The 20,430-nt window shown below is 40.3% G+C and overlaps 3 protein-coding genes across 4 annotated transcripts in view; 1 reads left to right on the top strand and 2 right to left on the bottom strand.

The window, feature by feature from the left end:
• The window catches only part of prkab1b (protein kinase, AMP-activated, beta 1 non-catalytic subunit, b), a 7,415-nt gene extending 3,323 nt beyond the window's left edge, over positions 1-4,092 (top strand). For both annotated transcript variants that reach the window (XM_060931080.1, XM_060931081.1), the window contains exons 4-9: positions 329-477; positions 1,381-1,474; positions 2,259-2,373; positions 2,516-2,649; positions 2,778-2,846; positions 3,630-4,092. In XM_060931080.1, coding sequence (XP_060787063.1) covers positions 329-477; positions 1,381-1,474; positions 2,259-2,373; positions 2,516-2,649; positions 2,778-2,846; positions 3,630-3,707 — 639 coding nt within the window. In that variant the 3' untranslated portion in view covers positions 3,708-4,092. The remainder of the gene's footprint in view (positions 1-328; positions 478-1,380; positions 1,475-2,258; positions 2,374-2,515; positions 2,650-2,777; positions 2,847-3,629) is intronic.
• Positions 4,093-6,032: 1,940 nt separating this feature from the next.
• On the bottom strand, positions 6,033-8,291 carry pla2g1b (phospholipase A2, group IB (pancreas)). The gene is made up of 4 exons (XM_060930646.1): positions 8,241-8,291; positions 7,099-7,255; positions 6,439-6,566; positions 6,033-6,288 (listed from the first exon to the last, which is right to left on the bottom strand). The coding sequence occupies exons 1-4, from the start codon at positions 8,272-8,274 to the stop codon at positions 6,161-6,163; spliced, it is 447 nt and encodes a 148-aa protein (XP_060786629.1). The 5' UTR covers positions 8,275-8,291; the 3' UTR covers positions 6,033-6,160.
• A 1,343-nt stretch (positions 8,292-9,634) lies between these two features.
• On the bottom strand, positions 9,635-18,792 carry LOC132892682 (asialoglycoprotein receptor 1-like). Its single transcript, XM_060930995.1, has 7 exons — positions 18,705-18,792; positions 15,937-16,020; positions 15,485-15,565; positions 15,177-15,221; positions 14,937-15,076; positions 14,514-14,629; positions 9,635-9,800 (listed from the first exon to the last, which is right to left on the bottom strand). Exons 1-7 carry the CDS (start codon positions 18,790-18,792, stop codon positions 9,635-9,637), a joined length of 720 nt encoding a protein of 239 aa, XP_060786978.1.
• Between the last annotated feature and the right edge of the window lie 1,638 nt (positions 18,793-20,430).

The following is a 20,430-nucleotide window of genomic DNA, read 5'->3' as shown; positions in this document are numbered from 1 at the left end:
CAGACTGTAGGGGTCGATTCCATTGCACACAGCAATCTTCTGAATAGATCTAAAGCCAGCAGTGGCTTCTAGATTACGAGCGTACTCTGATAAGTTATCGCTAGTTGTTTGCACTACGGCAGCCGTTTAGACCACCAGCTATTTCACTTACGGTAAAACCACGAAGAAGTCATGTGACTGAAACCCAGCAATAAGATATGCACACAGAAATCTATTTATACACATAAATATGACTCTCTGTCTGTCTTTGAATCTCTCTCTTCGTCTCACTCGCTCTCACTTTCTCTGTCTCTCTCCCTCTCTCCCTCTCTCTCTGTGATGTGTTCAGGAGTTCTTGGCGTGGCAGAAGGATGTTCAGTTGGAGACGAAGTGTGTGGTTGAACACCCCACTGTGTTTGAGTGGTCCAGTCCGGCGAGAGAAGTTTATCTGTCCGGCTCCTTCAATAACTGGGCCACAAAAATCCCCCTGTCCAAGAGGTAAGACACGTCCACTCACGTCCCCTCCGCATCTACCATACAAATCCCTGTGAACGAACTGTTACTATAGAAACGAAACAAGCTAGCTGGGCTCCAAACCACCTCATTATCACATGATATAATCACTATAAAACTATTAAAATACTTTAATAAAATGTCTGTAAATTAGCTGTAGTGCAGAACTGCTGCACATATCACAAAACAGCAAGTGTTACTGGCTAGTCAGCATGCTAGCGGGGTACCAAAAAAGGACAAACATTAACAAATCAGCTGGATAGCACATGCTAGCTTAGCAGCAAAATAGCTCCTGAGTAAACAGAGTGTGACTCTAAAGTAAAAGTGAAGATTATTGAGTGAAGAAAGAGTTGTTGGTAGTGAATTTGACCACTAGGGGTCAGCATGAATACACTAATTTAGATGTTAAATATTAAATGATTAATTCCACACATTTTATATTTAATTAATCAAATTTACACCCATTATTATTAAAGGGGGGTTATTTTCTGGCTGCTGATTGGCTGAAATGAGAACAATTGACTCTGGAATGTGTTGAATGTGACTTTCTAGAGCAGGATTGCTTTAATTTTATTTGTAATGTTTAAATTATTTTAAAATCCAGGTTTAAATACTTAAATAAAATGACTACAAATTCAGTTTGATTTCATTCAATCACAAAATTAATTCAGTGAGGGGTTTTTATTTGAAACTTGAAAGTTCTCCTTTGTAAAATTTAAATCCAAATCGTAGTGGTACAACTATCACTCCACACTAGTGCACTCAATCTAGGGTAAGTGGATAAGGGCAGAATAAAAAGTATTGGACTGCAGTCCCCAGCACTGTGAAATAATCCGATGTTATGTTAAGATCACGTTTAATAATTTTCTCTTTCTGTTTCTCTCCAAGTCACAATAATTTCACTGGAATCGTCGACCTTCCTGAAGGAGAGCATCAGTATAAGTTTTATGTCGATGGACACTGGACTTTAGATCCTAAGAAGGTAAAAACGATGCACAAAATGCAGGAAGGAAAAAAATTCATCAATCAAACTTTTTGTGATTTTTTTTTTCCCCTCAAGACAAAATACTTCTAGCTGGAACTATAACTGTTTACTTTTTGTGTGACTTCATTCACCACGTGAGTCACTGGACCTAATTTTACATTTCTGAGTTACAACTTTACATAGCTATCTTTACATTTTAACTTTACACATTAATCTCACTAATTTTACATGTAAACAGACCTAACTTTACATTTTTATATTATAACTTAACATAGGAGTCTTTTAACTTTATACATTAACATCGCTAATTTTACATGTAAACATAGCAATCTCTACATTTTAGCGTAATATGTTAACATAGAGGGGCGGCACAGTGGTGTAGTGGTTAGCGCTGTCGCCTCACAGCAAGAAGGTCCGGGTTTGAGCCCCGTGGCCGGCGAGGGCCTTTCTGTGTGGAGTTTGCATGTTCTCCCCGTGTCCGCGTGGGTTTCCTCCGGGTGCTCCGGTTTCCCCCACAGTCCAAAGACATGCAGGTTAGGTTAACTGGTGACTCTAAATTGAGCGTAGGTGTGAATGTGAGTGTGAATGGTTGTCTGTGTCTATGTGTCAGCCCTGTGATGACCTGGCGACTTGTCCAGGGTGTACCCCGCCTTTCGCCCGTAGTCAGCTGGGATAGGCTCCAGCTCGCCTGCAATATTGTAGAACAGGATAAAGCGGCTACAGATAATGAGATGAGATGAAGTTTTGGATCGTTTTTATATTTATGATCATTTTTCCTCAGCCTGTGGTCACCACTAAATCTGGTGTCGTCAACAACGTGGTTCTGATACGTAAGACAGACTTCGAGGTTTTCGATGCCCTGAAGAGCGACTCTGAGATATGCGCTGACATGTCAGGTGCGTTGTTTTACCTGTTTAAGAAATACCTGTAAAAGTTTTGAAGCCGCTTGTCAGAACGTTAGGGCTTTGTTTTTATTGGTGCTGTTTACATTCACTAGACGTTAAAGTCTGTTTAAAACTCTCTCTGTTTGTTGTTCAGACATCTCCAGCTCTCCTCCCGGACCGTACCATCAGGACCTGTACTCTGTTAAAGGAGAGGAGCGACTGCGCTCTCCCCCCATCCTGCCTCCTCACCTGCTGCAGGTTCTGCTCAATAAAGACACCGGCGTCTCGGTGGGTCACAGAACCACATGTTAAAAACACAGCATCTTTAAAAGGAGCAGAATCTCAGATTAAAGGAAACATTAATTAAGCAAATTTAGTACGTTATAACTCTGTGTGTGTGTGTGTGTGATGAGCAGTGTGATCCCACTCTGCTTCCTGAACCCAACCATGTGATGCTCAATCACCTGTATGCTCTCTCCATCAAGGTATGCTAACACTAATCACAACCACAGTCTGTGTTACTCATCCAACTGTTTTCACTTATTTATTCACTGAGGTTTTAGCACATTAGCATGTTTTAGCTTAACCCATAGACTAGCACTGTAATTAGCTGGATTTTTTAATTTTCTGTACTTTAATTATCTGAGGGTTTTTGGTGATACAATATGTATTTAGCTTAACACATGGACTAGCATGCTAATTACCTGATATTTTATCAGTGGACATAGGCTAGCATGTGATTTAGCTTAAGTCCCTGACAAGCATGCTAACCAGCTGTGCGCGTTAATTCACTTCCATTTCATTCACTGTGACTTTCGTTAGATTAGCAATGCTTTAGCTTGTAATTGTGATTAGCTGTATATTAAATAACCATATTTTTATTCACTGTGATTTTCAGCAGGTTAGCATATGTTTAACTTTAACATACAGATAGCATGCTAATTAGCATCTTTTGAGTCACTGTACTTTCATTCGCTGCAGTATTAAACAAATTATCATGCATTTTGTGTTGACACAAGCGTGCAGATTAGCACGTTAATTCCCTGTGTTTTAATTTACTGTACTTTACTCTCCAGAGGTTTGAGATGAATTAGCATGTGCTAATCTGTTTTTGGCATGTGTTTTTGTTTGATGTACATTCTGGTCACATGCAGCTGTGGTTTGACAGTGCCATTGCAACACAGTCAGAGAATTAGCAGTTAGAACATGAGGTTAACATGCTGCGTTGGTCAGTGTTGACACTAACTTCCTGTTGTTCATTTCCTCAGGATGGTGTGATGGTCCTCAGCGCCACTCACCGCTACAAGAAGAAATACGTCACTACGCTGCTCTACAAACCCATATGAGCTTCATCACTTTCACATTACACATGTGGCTATGTCTCAGACTGCACCGTCTGCACTATTCACACACACATGAGGAGGAAACACAGCACCGTGATCGTGTCGGGGGTTTCGAGTTCCAGTCTGCGGTCACTAATTTCAGACACGAAGCTGCTGTATTTACCGCTACATTCCTGTAAAGGATTAGCCTGATTAGCATTTTAAAGCCTGTGTGAGTGTTTATATCGAAGAGATTTTCCAGCACTGATTTTTTTTTTTACTTTCCTGAATTTTGTCTTATGAAATATTTTTATAATGTTCGATGACATATAGTCCAGTTTACCAGTTAAATTTTGTCCTGAATATATGATACTTCCTGTTTAATAAATAAATAAATTGTTGAATAAAATCTTCAGAAACTTGCATATTTAAACAAGACACACCCACTGTGGGTGTGTGTCAAACCAAATATACATCGATCAGCCATAACATTAAAGGAACAGTCCACCGTACTTCCATAATGAAATATGCTCTTATCTGAATTGAGACGAGCTGCTCCGTACCTCTCCGAGCTTTGCGCGACCTCCCAGTCAGTCAGACGCAGTCAGACACGCTGTCACTCCTGTTAGCAATGTAGCTAGGCTCAGTATGGCCAACGGTATTTTTTGGGGCTGTAGTTAGATGCGACCAAACTCTTCCACGTGTTTCCTGTTTACATAGGTTTATATGACCAGTGACATGAAACAAGTTCAGTTACACAAATTGAAACGTAGCGATTTTCTATGCTTTGGAAAGTGCGCACTATAATGACAGGCGTACTAACACCTTCTGCGCTCTTCGGCAGCACATTGATATCTGAGCTCCGTATCAATGCGCTGCCGAAGCGCACAGAAGGTGTTAGTACGCCTGTCATTATAGTGCGCACTTTCCATAGCATAGAAAATCGCCACGTTTCAATTTGTGTAACTGAACTTGTTTCATATCACTGGTCATATAAACCTATGTAAACAGGAAAAACGCGGAAGAGTTTGGTCGCATCTAACTACAGCCCCAAAAAATACCATTGGCCATACTGAGCCTAGCTACATTGCTAACAGGAGTGACAGCGCGTCTGACTGCATCTGACTGACTGGGAGGTCGCGCAAAGCTCGGAGAGGTACGGAGCAGCTCGTCTCAATTCAGATAAGAGCATATTTCATTATGGAAGTACGGTGGACTGTTCCTTTAAAACCACTGACAGGTGAAGAAGTGAATAACATTGATTATCTCATTCCAGTGGCACCTGTTGAGGGGTGGAGTTTACTAGGCAGCAGGAGAACAGTCAGTTCTTGAAGCTGATGTGTTGGAAGCAGGAAAAATGGGCGAGCGTAAGGATCTGAGTGATTTTGACAAATTGTGATGGCTAAAAGAGAAAGTTGTCAACATCATTAACTGTTTCAGCAATTTGTGCTCCAGTAGCTCTTCTGTGGGATTGGACCATATGGGCTAGCCTTCATGCCCCATGCGAATCAGTGAGCCTTCGACAGCCATGACCCTGTTGCTGGTTCATCGGTTGTCCTTCAGCTCCTTGGACAACTTTTGTTTGGTACTAACCACTGCATACCGGGAACACCTCGCATGATGCGCCATTTTGGAGATGTTCAGACCCAGTCATTTTACCATCACAATTTGGCCCTTATCAAAGTCATTCAGATCCTTACACTCACTCATTTTTCCTGCTTCCAACACATCAGCTTCTTCAAGAACTGACTGTTCTCTTTCTTGTTGCCTAATAAACCCCATCCCTCAACAGGTGCCATTGTATTGAGATAATCAATGTAATTCACTTCACCTGTCACTGGGTTTAATGTTATAGCTGGTCGGTGTCTCATCTCATCTCATTATCTGTAGCCGCTTTATCCTTCTACAGGGTCGCAGGCAAGCTGGAGCCTATCCCAGCTGACTATGGGCGAAAGGCGGGGTTCACCCTGGACAAGTCGCCAGGTCATCACAGGGCTGACACATAGACACAGACAACCATTCACACTCACATTCACACCTACGCTCAATTTAGAGTCACCAGTTAACCTAACCTGCATGTCTTTGGACCGTGGGGGAAACCGGAGCACCCGGAGGAAACCCACGCGGACACGGGGAGAACATGCAAACTCCACACAGAAAGGCCCTCGCCGGCCCTGGGGCTCGAACCCAGGACCTTCTTGCTGTGAGGCGACAGCGCTAACCACTACACCACCGTGCCGCCCCGCTGGTCAGTGTGTATTCACTATATAGGCTAAACACCATGATGAGAGGGCGTGTCCCAATCCACACACTGTCATTCACTACCATCAACCCAGAAGAACACAGCCATCAGAGTTGTTGCTTTATTATTTATTCTTTCTGTGCACTTGGTGTTTAGTTGACAGAGACAGTGTTACTGTGGTGTTTAGTTGGTTGAGGTGGAGTCGATGCAGTGTTCAGTCTCCAGGTTGGGTGTCTCAGTTCTTGCACTCTTCATTTGGGAGGTTTTTATTGCCGGGGTTGTAAGTGTGATGATACTGAGAGAAGCAGTTTGCAGCAACTCGGTCACACTCACACACCGTGGCCTGGCATTTATCGTTGGAGGCTTTGGACACACACACACACACAGATATATATATATATATATATATATATATATATATATATATATATATATATATATACCCATTTGGGTCCAAAAATCTGAATGCAATAGCAAGAGGAACCGTATGTGTGTATGTTTGAGCGTATTTACCTGAGCAGGTGATGGTTTTATCAGAGCAGGTGAATTTGTACACTTTGATATATGGCAGGTTGGCTAAACCAGGACATTCTGGAAGTTTCCTAGCGTTCTCATAGCACTTATCATGCACCAGACAGCACCTAAACAAACAACACAACTCATCTAGTGTGTTAGCCAACTGTTAGACTAGCTCACGAGTAGGAATACACTCTCGTTTTACACCATCATGTTAAGCTAAACCTTTCAAAATATAACATTACCAGAACAACCACCATCTCCATTTTGTTCATCTCCATCAGTAACTAACTAGCTGAGGTGAGGTGCTTAAAAGTTTATTGGTTCCTCATTTTCAACCTCTGATAATCTGCATATCAAACTCTGATTGGTTCTAAGCTGCTGAACCTGTTTATTGAGCTGTATGTAACCCTGCCCCCTGAACTGGATTTATAGCTACAAAAATACTAAGAAAATCTCTCAAAAATGTGTGATTTTTGTGCTCTGGTGACCAGTTTGACCCTAAAATCTAATAATCAGAATCAGCCATGTTAGAGGAGTTACAAACGTAACAGTCAGAGTGTAGAGAGCTAGCTGACGTAGCTGGTGCTAGCAATGGATAAAATGGTGGGTGTTATATTGGGTGTTATGGTAACAGTGCGGATATTTAATACGTACTGATCAATATGGTCTTTAGGAGAGCCAGATCCAGAAAACCCACAGTAACATCCATAGTTGTTGTAAAGGAACGGATTCACTTTCGGCTGCACGCAAGTGATCAATTCACCAAACTGCCACAGAGCGCGAGGCGGAGACTCAGCACACACCACACACACTGCAGGGAGGGAAACGTCATGTAACATCAATGTAACGTCAGCGTAACATCACAAAATATCACATCATCATGTAACTCCAATGTAACATCACAAAATCATGTAACATTAATGTGACATGACATCACATAACATTAATGTGACATCACAACATCACGTAGCATTAATGTATTAACACAAAACATCATGTAACAGTAATGTAACATAACGTTCATGTAACAACACAAAACATCACGTAACATCAATGTAACAACACAAAACCTCATGTAACATTAACATATTAACACAAAACATCACTTAACAGTGATGTAACATTTTACATTAATGTATTAACACAAAACATCACATAACATTAATGTATTAACACAAAACATCACATAACATTAATGTATTAACACAAAACATCATGTAACATTAATGTATTAACACAAAACACCATGTAACAGTGATGTAACATGTAACATTAACGTATAAACACTAAACATCATGTAACATCAATGTAACAGCACAAAACATCACATAGCATTAATGTATTAACACAAAACAGCATGTAACATTAATCTAACTTCACTGTAACATCAAAACATCATGTAACATCACAAAACATCACAAGATTATGTAACATTAATGTAATGTAACATCACTGTAACATAAAAGCATGTAACATCATGTAACATCTGTGTAACATGACATCACATCAATGTAACATCAAAGCTTAATGTAACATCTTAATAACAGTCTGTATTAACACTGTTTATTTCTGTCATGGTAAACGAGTAACGAGGTGGTGTGGTGAAGCGCGTTGCTGTTACCACCTTCAATATTCTTTTCCTAAAACAGCACGTCCTGAAGTGTTTAATTCCTCTTAGAGCACAGACAATTGTTTTTATCCTTTTATAATTACATTTAATTAGTTTCCATTGATTCAGCAGCACCATGGTGTAATGAGGACGTGATAAAGAGAAACAGTCGACTTCATGGACTCACCTGAGGTCAACAGCAGAATCCAGGACAGACGCATGATTCAGAAAGAGTGAGAAAAATGCTGCTGCTGGAGCCTTGAAAAGAGCGAGGGATGAGGAGGAGGAGTGAGAAACGGCCAGATGAAATGACGGAAAAAGCTGATATGCCAAAAAAAAAAAAAAACACTTCTCGTATCACCTAGTTCCCTCTGGGTCATAAATATATTTATTCTTTTTTTTTTTTTAAATAGAGAAATTAAATGGAACAGATTCTAAAATCAGCACTTTTGTTTCCTCAGTTAGTTTTTACATTTTCATTTCACGTTATTGCTCCCAGCTCAAAAATAACCCGAATAAAGATCTTCATAAGAGAAATATGATTTTTGTGCATGTTATTAGATTTCAATAAAGCATAAGGACTTTATGAGGTTGTATAATTCGGTCACGTTTCTTCACCATTCCTTACTTTATTTCCAACAAACAATAAACACAGCACAGTGTAAACCAGACAATGTGTCTTTAAAGGTTTTATTTAGTAGTTCATGAATTTTGGAAAGACATTAAATGATTCATTATTTCTTTACTGCATTTTCTCCTCAGAGGATCATCTATCATTTTAAGCACTGCTTTTCTGATATGATTCAGTCTGGATTTTAACTTTATTTAAAAAAAATCTCACACATCAGGTCTTTTGGAGTTTAGTGTCGGACTTTATCAAAGGTGTGCAGTGTCCGGAGTTTATTCTGGTTCCAGATGACTCTTGCAGTGCTCAGATTCTCAGATTTGATGATTAATTTCATCTTGCAAAATTCATGTCAACAAAAGTGGAACATGTATTCACTCGAGAAAAAAAAACACATGAAGTTTTCCAGTTCCACGAAAATAAAACCGATGTAATTTATAATTTTGCTGATATTGTCTAAGTGATGTTTTTTTTTTTTATCACAAGGATTTGTATCTTTTTAATGGTTTTATTTTTTTTCCATACAGGACATTAAACAGATGAGCAAAAATGTAGAAAGTAACCCGAGATAATGTCACAGCTTTGAAAAACAGTTCGCTGCTGAATCTCAGGTGTTTCTGTTTGCTGATTGTAGATTGCTGATGATTGTTAGCATGAAGCAGAAGAAGAAGAGAGAGTAACTCCTTCCAGTGGCTTTGAACATGAAAAAGTGTAAAGGATGAGATGAGAAGTGATTAGCCTCAACATATTTCAGGTTATTATTATTATTATTATTTATGCTAACGATCGCCACAAAAAAATTATTTTAGAATGAATTGTATTTTTGTTTTTGTCACAGAGTGTACACTCACTTTTGAGAACAATAAGCTATTTTTAATTCGTGGTCACTCTGTGTGTGTGTGTGTGTGTGTGTGTGTGTGTGTGTGTGTGTGTGTGTGTGTGTGTGCGCGCGCGCTCTATGCAGGTCTTTCACATATATAATGATAACTCAATGTACAGTCAGCATCATTCCACAGCCTGTGTGTTGTCGTGGAAGGAAAGTTTTGTTTTGCATGAATCTGCCCGCAGTCTTCTCCATTCACACGGATATGCCAATCATCCGGCTGTCCTTCATCCCAGAGCCTGAGCCTACACACACACACACACACACACACACACACACACACACACACACACACACACACCAATCTGTCAATGTTTATGTTTATTTTGAGACTTGAGGACATGTTTAGCTGTACTGTTATGTAAAGTGTATACACTTTAATAGGAATGTATTGTTGATTCTAAGATCCCTGTTCTTGGCTGCAGGAGTGGAACCCAGTGTGTTCTTCTGTTCTGCTGTTGCATGCTGAGATGCTTTTCTGCTCACCACGGTTGTAAAGAGTGATTATATGAGTTACTACAGGGGTTTTCAAAGTGTGGGAGAGTCAGCCCCCCTCAGAGAGCAAATAAACAACAGCGCCCCCCTTACAATTTTTGTTGTTGCTATACTTAATGTTCCATTCGTATTTAAAAAAATGGTTGTTGTACACATTTGTATTTTTTCTTTTACACATTTTAAACATCTGTGCTTTTTTAGAACATCTTTTTTACACATTTTAAACATCTGTGCTTTTTTAGAACATCTTTTTTACACATTTTAAACATTGTGCTTTTTTAAAACATATTGTTTTAGACATGTGCTAAAAACATTCTTTTTTTTTTTACACATTTTAAACATGTGCTTTAAAAAAAACCACATTTAATACATTTTCTTTTTTAACACCTCACATCACCACAACCCCTTTTCTTGCCTCATCTTACACTCTAAAAAATAAAGGTGCTTCAGTGGTTCTTCAAATCTCTGGATGGTTCCATGGAGAGTCAAAACTCTGTGATGAACCATTACATTATGCGAAAGGTTCTTCACATTGGAAATGGTTCTTCAGAGCCTGGCATTCTCTTACCATTTGCTGGTCAATGCACATAGGCTATGTTTACACAAATCTGTCTTCACTGCTCAAACAAATGGTTTAAATGGTTCTTTAAAGAACTGTTGCATGAACAGTTCTTTGAAGCCCTGAAAAAGGTTCTTCTATGGCATCGCCCTGAAGAACCGGTACTAGCCCCATTATTTTTTAGAGTGTAGTGGGAGCAATGAGTTTGCTTCTTTGATATGCACAGGCACCTGATGCGGGGATGCACTGTTGACAGGAATAAATGTATATCATCCTCTACCTGCAGGCTAGACCGGTACTTGTTTTTGATCAATGTTAACGCGGAAAAACCGCATTCACACAGGTCTGTAGATGTGAACGGGATGAGTACCTGAAGCGCTTTTTTGGAGAGGTGGGGGAACTCGGTCTCCACAGACAGCCAGAAGTGCACAAGTGACACTTCACTCATCTTTTTTTTCAAGTCCATATTAGTTCAGTTCGACAAGGGCTTCTTCCTCTTGCACTGTTAGTGCATCACTGGATGTCGCTGGGAATGAGAATGGATTTCTCACCCACTGATTTGCTAAGGTCTCCTCTCCAAAATACTCTGCAAACTGCTCACACAGCCCCTCCAAATGCACAATGATCACCTGTTGTACAGTGTCCAGTTGCAGCCCTGCCTTCTCCACAACATCTTCCAACGTCGGGAACATTTCCACCGAGCCCCGTTTAACATGAGCACACCACAAGTCCAACTTTTTCCTAAATGCAGAGACTCGATCGTGTGCCAAAAAGACATGGATCTCTTTGCCCTGCAGAGAGGTGTTCAGTGCGTTTATTCGGTCAAAGATATCAGAAAGATATGCCAACATTGCAACCCAGTTCATGTCCCCCATATGCTTCACCAGTGGAGAACTGATTTCGGCAAGGAATAGGAGCACTTCCTCATGCAAATCACACAAGCGGGTGAGGACCTTGCCCCGGGACAGCCATCGGGCCTCGGAGTGCAGCAGCAGCTGTTGGAAGTGAGCATCCATCTCATTGCAGAGGACAAAGAAGAGACGAGCATTCATGGCACGTGATTTAACAATTTTTACTGCTTCGTCCAGCACCGCGCGCAACTCTTTTGGCATCTTCTTGGTCGCCAAAGCCTGGCGATGGATGATAGTGCTTCCAAACAACGGCCGGGGCAACCGCTTGCACCTGCTTCACCAAACCACTGTGGCGGCCTGTCATTGCCCTTGCGCCATCAGTACATATTCCACAACATCGGCTCCAACCAATACAATTCTCCTGCATGAAATCATTCAAAGCCTTGAATATTTCTCCTGCTGTAGTGCGAGTTGGCAGAGGATAACAAAACAAAAACTCCTCCTCGACACTGAGCTCTTTAATATAGCGCACATACACCATTAACTGAGCACAGTTAGCGACGTCGGTAGACTCATCCAGCTGAATGGAGAAGAGAGGGCTCTCACGAATAGCACCCAGCACCTGTTCCTTAACATCCGATGCCATGTCTGAGATGCGGCGCTGGATGGTGTTATCAGACATCAGTATGGCCTTCAGCTTGGCAGCAGCAGCATCTCCCATCATCACTGAACACATGTCTTTAGCAGCAGGTAAGATTAATGTTTCACCAATGTTGTGGGGCTTACCTGCTTTAGCTATGCGTAATGCCACATGATATGATGCTTCAGTTGCCTTGTCATTTACAGTGCTAAAAGTATGAATTACTTTCTGCTGTGACCGCAGTTCATTTAGCCTCCTGTCAAAAAACTCCTGGGGCTTGGTCACCAAACTTGGATGTTTGGTCTCAATATGACGCCGGAGTCGACATGGTCTCTTAGCATCATTAGCTAGCACCTCTTGGCAGACAGGCAGTGGAGCATCTTCAGATCCAGTCCATGAAAATCCAAGCTTTAAATAATCATGGTCATACTTCCTTCTTTTTTTGCTTGGCCCAGACTCTGTCTCCTCACTCACTGTAGCTTTAGGTACTAAAAACCTATCCATTTTGTCTCTGGCAAAGGCTAGCTGAAGTTCGCTAAATGTCCGCAATAGTAACTTATTCTGGTTTATTTTCCCTCACGTTGCGCCCCCCTGAAGAACTCTGGTGCCCCCCAGGGGGGGCGCGCCCCACACTTTGAAAAGCCCTGAGTTACTATATCCTTCCTGGCAAAAAAACTCAAACCAATCTGTCCATTTCCCTCTGACCCTCTCTTATCAACAAGGTGTTTGTTTCCACCCACAGAACTGTCACTCACTCACTCAGTGTTTTTTGTTTTCTGCACCATGCTGTGTAAACTCTAGAGACTGTTGTGTGTGAAAACCCCAGGAGATCAGCAGCTTCTGAAATACTCAAACCAGTCCATCTGGCTCAAACCAGCACCCAGACCACAGTGAGAGAAAGAAAGTCACACTGTGAGATCCCAATGTTTCCCATTCTGATGTTTGAACATTGTGAACATTAACTGAAGCTCTTGATTTGTATCTGCAGGATTTGACACATCGTGCTGCTGTCGAGGGATCGGCTGATTACAGAACTGCAGAGAACAGCAGGTGGATGTAGAGGTGTCCCTAATAAAGTGGCCAGTGAGTATAGCTCAATAGCAATACAACCTCCTTGTTTCAAAAGGAGTTAGGATGTAAGATTACGGTTATGGGCTCAAGATTTAAGGTTATGGATAATGGATTAGGATTTTAGGTTCTGGTTAATGGGTCAGGATTTGAGGTAATGGTCAAAGGGGTCATGGTTTAAGGTTATAGTGAAGGGCTCAGGGTTTGAAATTGTGGTCAGGGGGTCAGGAATTGAGATTATGGTTAAAGGGTCAGGACTTTATGGTTATGGTTAACCATATTGTTTTGTGTCCATGGTCCTGGAGAAATAATGTTTTGTATAAAAGGTTTATAAAGCAAGAGCAACACGTTCCACTCGATTTGAAGGGGTTAGTATTTGAGGTCATGGTTAAAGCTGTACTGCCTTTCAGATTTTTCAAGTGTAGGTCATAAAAAGAATTTTCCCGACACCCAATTAATTTTGTTTAGTGACCGAAAGCTACTGAATTCAAATCACAGACTTCCAATTTTATTATTTTTTTTCTAAAATAGAATAAATAGTGACTTTAGGGCCACGTGGCTTTAAATTCTCTGCTATTTTTTCCTGCTTCACCATGACCCAATTCAAGACACTACATCATGCATCACATCACGTGGTGGGCTTTCCCCATTCACGCAAGGCATTGTGGGATACAAATTTGAAACAGGAGAGAAAAATGGAGGACGTGAGTGTGCGAATGAAACGTGAAAGAGCGACTACAGTAACGGAAAGCGAGAAGAAAAGATGTTATGTTATATACGAAGGAAAGGAAACGCAGGACCAAACTAATAAATATGGGCGCTCAGCGAGCACCTCGGTGTGATCAGCTGTTCGTTTAGCGACAGAATGATGGAACTGTCAGTGCACGCTCAAAGGGAAACCTGTAGATGGCAGTAATGCAACACTGTGGATGCCAGCTGCCGTAAAACCCAAAAGAAGAAGAAGAAGGTAAACCTGCGCATGCGCACACAGACTTCCTCTGTCTGCTTGACTGCGCCAAGAGAGTGATTTCTTGCACATTATTTGCTTTAATCCCCTCAAATTAAATAACTTCCCAGCCACAGAATGGCCTGATATTTTGTGAGATATTACAGAAATAAACAGATATCACAATCACCACATTTCAGACGGAACTAAATTTCACCGATTTTATGAAATTGAAAGGCCGTCTCGCTTTAAGGGGACAGGATCTGGGGTCAGGTGAGGGGTCAGGGATTTGAGATTACGGTTAAGGGGTAAGAATTTGAGTCCAGGATAAGAGGTGAAGATTAGCCATTATGATTAAGAAGTCAGGATTTGGGGTGATGTTTGAGTGCTTACTTCTCAGTGGTCTTATAGTCCGTTCCATCGACCCAGCTCCAGTTTCCCTCGCCCTCTCTCTCAACCAGACCGATCCAAAAATTCAGATGGTCTTCGACCACCTGAGATATATACTCCTGAAAAAATATTATATACAGAGAGACACAATGAGAGAAAGAGATATTCTTCTTATTATTATTCTACTTATTATTATTATTATTATTATTAAGTTGCATCATGTTTTTAGTCATTCAGCTGCACATTAACAGTAAGCAGGTGGACTGCAGGTGAAAATTAGCTAATTAGCTAACCCTGGTATAGAAGCTACTCTATGCATGGTCCCTGTCAAATAAACTACTAAACTAAACTAAACTAAACTAAACTAAACTAAACTAAACTAAACTAAACTAAACTAAGCATCCAGGCTCTGTGTTTGGGGTTTACCATCTCCTCAAGGTCGTTCACCACCAGCAGGTGAGCCCTTTGCTGGATGCAGGCCTTCTCTGCAATGTGCCAGCTCTTCTTCTGAGTGGACACGTAATAACACTTGGTTTTGTAAAAGACCCAGTTATCCTCACAGGGACCTGTACGAACACAGTTTATATGACTTTATAAACGACAGAGGTGATGGGATGGACAGATCATTTGAATAATCAATTGACATTCAGATAAACACAGTCTGACCTGTCACTGGGAGCGGCACTGCAGGTTCACGATGTGCAAGATAATCTACAAGAGAGAACATAATTATAGATTCATAAACAAATACAAAGAGACCTACAGGAGAATGATGGTGTGTGAAAATGGACAACCTCATCTTCACCTTCACCTTAAGCACATGTTATGCATTTCAGTGTAAAGCTCGGAATCAAATTTCCAGCAAAGTTCAACTTTATGTGAAGATTTAGATTCAATGTGTGTTTATCTAGTGAACTTTAGAAGCTAGTGTGGGGGGATAATACTAATAAAGAATGTGTGATGATCTTGTTCACCTGTCTGAGAAGCTTTAATCGAAGTTCTGACGATCTGCAGCGAAGAGACGATGTCTGACACCTGCTGGTTCACCTGAGTGACTTTTATATGAAAAAACCAAAACAAAACACAGATACCCCGTCACAGCTTTATATTTACAGCAACAAACCTCTGAAATTTAATTACAGAAATAACTATAAAAACTTTTCATACTCTACATGACTTCAGACAAAAGCGTACACCTTTTATTTTATTATTATTTTGTGTCTGAGGGAAAATAAAACCATAATTTTCTGCTTTGGCCTCAACACCACCACACTAAGAAAAGTAGAATACTTCTGGTGCATTTTATACCTTTTAAAGAATTGCGTGTGTATGTGTGTGTGTGTGTGTGTTTGAGTGACTTTTTTTTTTTTTTTGTGAGACATTTAACCAGAAAGAGTTTTTAAGCGTGCACTTGTGTATGATGTACTTTTAATTCCCACTGTGAGAGTCAGCAGGAGCAGGAAGACTGTGAGCACGCCAAACATGACGTAAATCCGACGGTTCTGTGGGTCTGAAACAGACAAAAACAGCCGATTATCTCATGATTATAAAAACAATCTCCGGTTTCTGTAAATCTGTAGCAAGTTTAGATTTAAAATGATAACAAATCTATATTCTAATGTGTTATTTACAACCCCGATTCCAAAAAAGTTGGGACAAAGTACAAACTGTAAATAAAAACGGAATGCAATGATGTGGAAGTTTCAAAATTCCATATTTTATTCAGAATAGAACATAGATGACATATCAAATGTTTAAACTGAGAAAATGTATCATTTAAAGAGAAAAATTAGGTGATTTTAAATTTCATGACAACAACACATCTCAAAAAAGTTGGGACAAAGCCATGTTTCCTACTGTGAGACATCCCCTTTTCTCTTTACAACAGTCTGTAAACGTCTGGGGACTGAGGAGACAAGTTGCTCAAGTTTAGGGATAGGAATGTTAACCCATTCTTGTCTAATGTAGGATTCTAGTTGCGCAACTGTCTTAGGTCTTTTTTGTCGTATCTTCCGTTTTATGATGCGCCAAATGTTTTCTATGGGTGAAAGATCTGGACTGCAGGCTGGCCAGTTCAGTACCCGGACCCTTCTTCTACGCAGCCATGATGCTGTAATTGATGCAGTATGTGGTTTGGCATTGTCATGTTGGAAAATGCAAGGTCTTCCCTGAAAGAGACGTCGTCTGGATGGGAGCATATGTTGCTCTAGAACCTGGATATACCTTTCAGCATTGATGGTGTCTTTCCAGATGTGTAAGCTGCCCATGCCACACGCACTAATGCAACCCCATACCATCAGAGATGCAGGCTTCTGAACTGAGCGCTGATAACAACTCGGGTCGTCCTTCTCCTCTTTAGTCCGAATGACACGGCGTCCCTGATTTCCATAAAGAACTTCAAATTTTGATTCGTCTGACCACAGAACAGTTTTCCACTTTGCCACAGTCCATTTTAAATGAGCCTTGGCCCAGAGAAGACGTCTGCGCTTCTGGATCATGTTTAGATACGGCTTCTTCTTTGAATTATAGAGTTTTAGCTGGCAACGGTGGATGGCACGGTGAATTGTGTTCACAGATAATGTTCTCTGGAAATATTCCTGAGCCCATTTTGTGATTTCCAATACAGAAGCATGCCTGTATGTGATGCAGTGCCGTCTAAGGGCCCGAAGATTACGGGCACCCAGTATGGTTTTCCGGCCTTGACCCTTACGCACAGAGATTCTTCCAGATTCTCTGAATCTTTTGATGATATTATGCACTGTAGATGATGATATGTTCAAACTCTTTGCAATTTTACACTGTCGAACTCCTTTCTGATATTGCTCCACTATTTGTCGGCGCAGAATTAGGGGGATTGGTGATCCTCTTCCCATCTTTACTTCTGAGAGCCGCTGCCACTCCAAGATGCTCTTTTTATACCCAGTCATGTTAATGACCTATTGCCAATTGACCTAATGAGTTGCAATTTGGTCCTCCAGCTGTTCCTTTTTTGTACCTTTAACTTTTCCAGCCTCTTATTGCCCCTGTCCCAACTTTTTTGAGATGTGTTGCTGTCATGAAATTTCAAATGAGCCAATATTTGGCATGAAATTTCAAAATGTCTCACTTTCGACATTTGATATGTTGTCTATGTTCTATTGTGAATACAATATCAGTTTTTGAGATTTGTAAATTATTGCATTCCGTTTTTATTTACAATTTGTACTTTGTCCCAACTTTTTTGGAATTGGGGTTGTACATTATAATGAAGAATTCATATGAAGGCTAGCTCTAGCATCTAGCTAACAGGAGCAGGTCTGTCAACTGGGTGACACCCCAAATCTGTCCCTCTGAGTTACATGGAGTCAACAGGAAATCTTTTGGTGGAGAGGGTGGAGACCTCGACTGGCTATCGTAGCCTGCAGGGAATCGGCCGTCAGACATTCTGTCGCATGTCTCAGACCCGGTGAAATGTAACTGAATTGTCTTGGCCAGGCCTAAGGGTCCCATCTGCATCTCATCATTGCTGAGGAGTGTGCTCCCATCACCCAATCAAGCATCCAGCCAGAGCAGGTCATGATATATTTTTTACCATATTAACATGCCATTGTGTGTTATGCCTGATGTAAAGACTCTCGTCTCTGCGAGCCTACCGCACAGATTTAATACTTGTCATTTTTAGGGCATACCTAACAACGTGTTTTCTTTCCCTCTCTCTTCCCCCCCCCATCTGTCCCTCTGAGTTACATGTTGATCCTGGGATTGAGATGCTGGCCTCTTCTGCCCCTCGGACCTGCTTGATCCATCCTGGTGCCCTGTGTCTGGTCGGAGTTTTATCGCCCCACTCCTGTGAAGGACGGCCCCATGAGGACAGTTGAGGGTTATACCTGTTAAAACTGTTAATATTATAGTCAGGCTGTCTGTTGTTGCCCAAATGAGGATGGGTTCCCTTTTGAGTCTGGTTCCTCTCGAGGTTTCTTCCTCATGTCGTCTGAGGGAGTTTTTCCTTGCCACCATCGCCACAGGCTTCATCATTGGGGATAGATTAGGGATAAAATTAGCTCATGTTTTAAGTCGTTCAAATTCTGTAAAGCTGCTTTGCGACAATGTTTATTGTTAAAAGCGCTATACAAATAAACTTGATTTGATTTGATTTGATTTGATGGAAATCACCTGAAACAAGTCGTGTTGATAGAAAACGAAGTGGGAACTCACTGGGTGTGAATGCAGGAGGTTTATTATGATAAAGCTCAGTGCTGTCTGACTCTGATGAGGTGAAACGGTCATACTGCATCGACTCCATTCCTGTACAATGAGAAAAAGCTATGCACATGACTCACATATTAATATCAATAAGCAATAAACACTGTGTGTGTGTGTGTGTGTGTGTGTGTGTGTGTGTGTGTGTGTGTGTGTGTGTGTGTGTGTGTGTGTGATGCCGCTTTAGGAAAATAAAGCTGAGTATTTTCCTATAATGGCACTTCCCTGAATGTTTTATTCCCCTTATATTACAGCACCTCACTCGCAGTTAAATTTTTTCCTTTACAAAAGAACGACATCAGACTTTTTATCTGTTTGTAGTTACATTTAATGTTCATGAAGCTGGTTAGTCCTTGTCTCACTTATGTTCATAAGACAAAAAACACAGCTTGTTCCATCGTGTTCCTGAGAAACCGTAAAGAAGAAGTGTAAACTTTTCCTCTGTCCTGAAGACATCAGAAACCTTACAATTCCAGCTTCACCTCTGACTGTTACACAGCACTCACACTGGAGACTCCTTACAGAGACGTCACAAAAACACATTTCTCCTGACAGAAAACTTCACCATATTAACGATTAAACTTTTTTTTTAACCTGTTTATTAACAGTGGGATGTACCCTGTGAATGAGCTGTTACTATAGACACCATAACGCATTGATAACAAACAACAGCATTAATATAAACCTGCTGTTATAGAAAATTAATCAACACCTTCTGAGCAATCAGAATCAGTCCAGAATTCAGCAGCACTCTGATATAATTAGTAATAATTATTAATAATCAGATAATATAGTATATTGCTAATATCTAATACAGCTGAATAATGCTGTCGACCAAAAATGTCTTAAAAATAATGAAATTAAATGTTTCAACATTAAAAAAATACTATAAACAGTAATCAGTAAGCCATAATAAATCAATATAACAAAGTCAGTATTTGGTGTGAGACGACCCTTTGCTTTAAAAAATATATATCCGTCTCTGGTCCAGTGAGTGCAGTTTTATGTGGAAATGATCTGTAGGTTTTCCTGAGCATCTTACAGAACCAGCCGCAGTTCTTCTGGACACTTTGACTGTCACACTCACTTCTTCATTTCACACCAAAACCCAGCAGCCTTCATTATGCTTTCTTTTTTCATCTGAAAAGTGTCTCTTATGGAATATGCTGCTCAGATACAAACTTTTTTTCCCTGTAACATTTAATTTTGTGTGAAAACACAAATGTTTGGACTCTAAAATGTTTTTGTAATGTTTTGACTCAATAATGTACAAATCATAAAATAGAAATCTGTAACAAAGTTTGTATGAAAAAAATAGGGTGCCTAATACTTTTGCACAGGATTGTAAATACAGATCACTAAAAGCACATTTTAGATCTGACAATAACACTGACAATAATCACTAATATCCAGATCGAAAAGGTTAAGTTAATGTGCTGTTATTTAGAATCTTTACTATTGAAACCAAAATGTTAAAAAAGCTCAACTTTTTATGATGATGATTATTATTATTTTATTTTTTTTATTATTATTATGTTGTAAAATTGTTTATTAGTGTGTATTTTTTTTAAAAGAAATGGATCATAAGGGAATCTGAAATTCTCACCAGATCACGACGGCACAGAAGTGTGTCTCTGAGCTCCTTCACCTTCTAAAATCCCCAAGAATTAACAGAATAAAT

Source organism: Neoarius graeffei, chromosome 10 (genome assembly GCF_027579695.1).
Source record: "Neoarius graeffei isolate fNeoGra1 chromosome 10, fNeoGra1.pri, whole genome shotgun sequence".
Classification (NCBI taxonomy): Eukaryota; Metazoa; Chordata; class Actinopteri; order Siluriformes; family Ariidae; genus Neoarius; species Neoarius graeffei.
The sequence above is the reverse complement of the archived record's forward strand: the minus strand, read 5'-3'. Positions and strand labels throughout refer to the sequence as shown.

Coding starts and splice junctions, on each gene's coding strand:
- pla2g1b (XM_060930646.1), bottom strand. CDS start 8,274: ATGCGTCTGTCCTGGATTCTGCTGTTGACCTCAG. Junction 6,567..7,098: donor CCTAAAGACCATATTGATCA/GTACGTATTAAA, acceptor TTGTTTGTTTAG/GTGCTGTCTGGTGCATGATA. Junction 6,289..6,438: donor TAAAACCATCACCTGCTCAG/GTAAATACGCTC, acceptor GTGTGTCCAAAG/CCTCCAACGATAAATGCCAG.
- LOC132892682 (XM_060930995.1), bottom strand. CDS start 18,792: ATGGAGTCGATGCAGTATGACCGTTTCACCTCATCAGAGTCAGACAGC. Junction 16,021..18,704: donor ACCTCCTGCATTCACACCCA/GTGAGTTCCCAC, acceptor TGTCTGTTTCAG/ACCCACAGAACCGTCGGATT. Junction 15,566..15,936: donor TCTCACAGTGGGAATTAAAA/GTACATCATACA, acceptor TTCATATAAAAG/TCACTCAGGTGAACCAGCAG.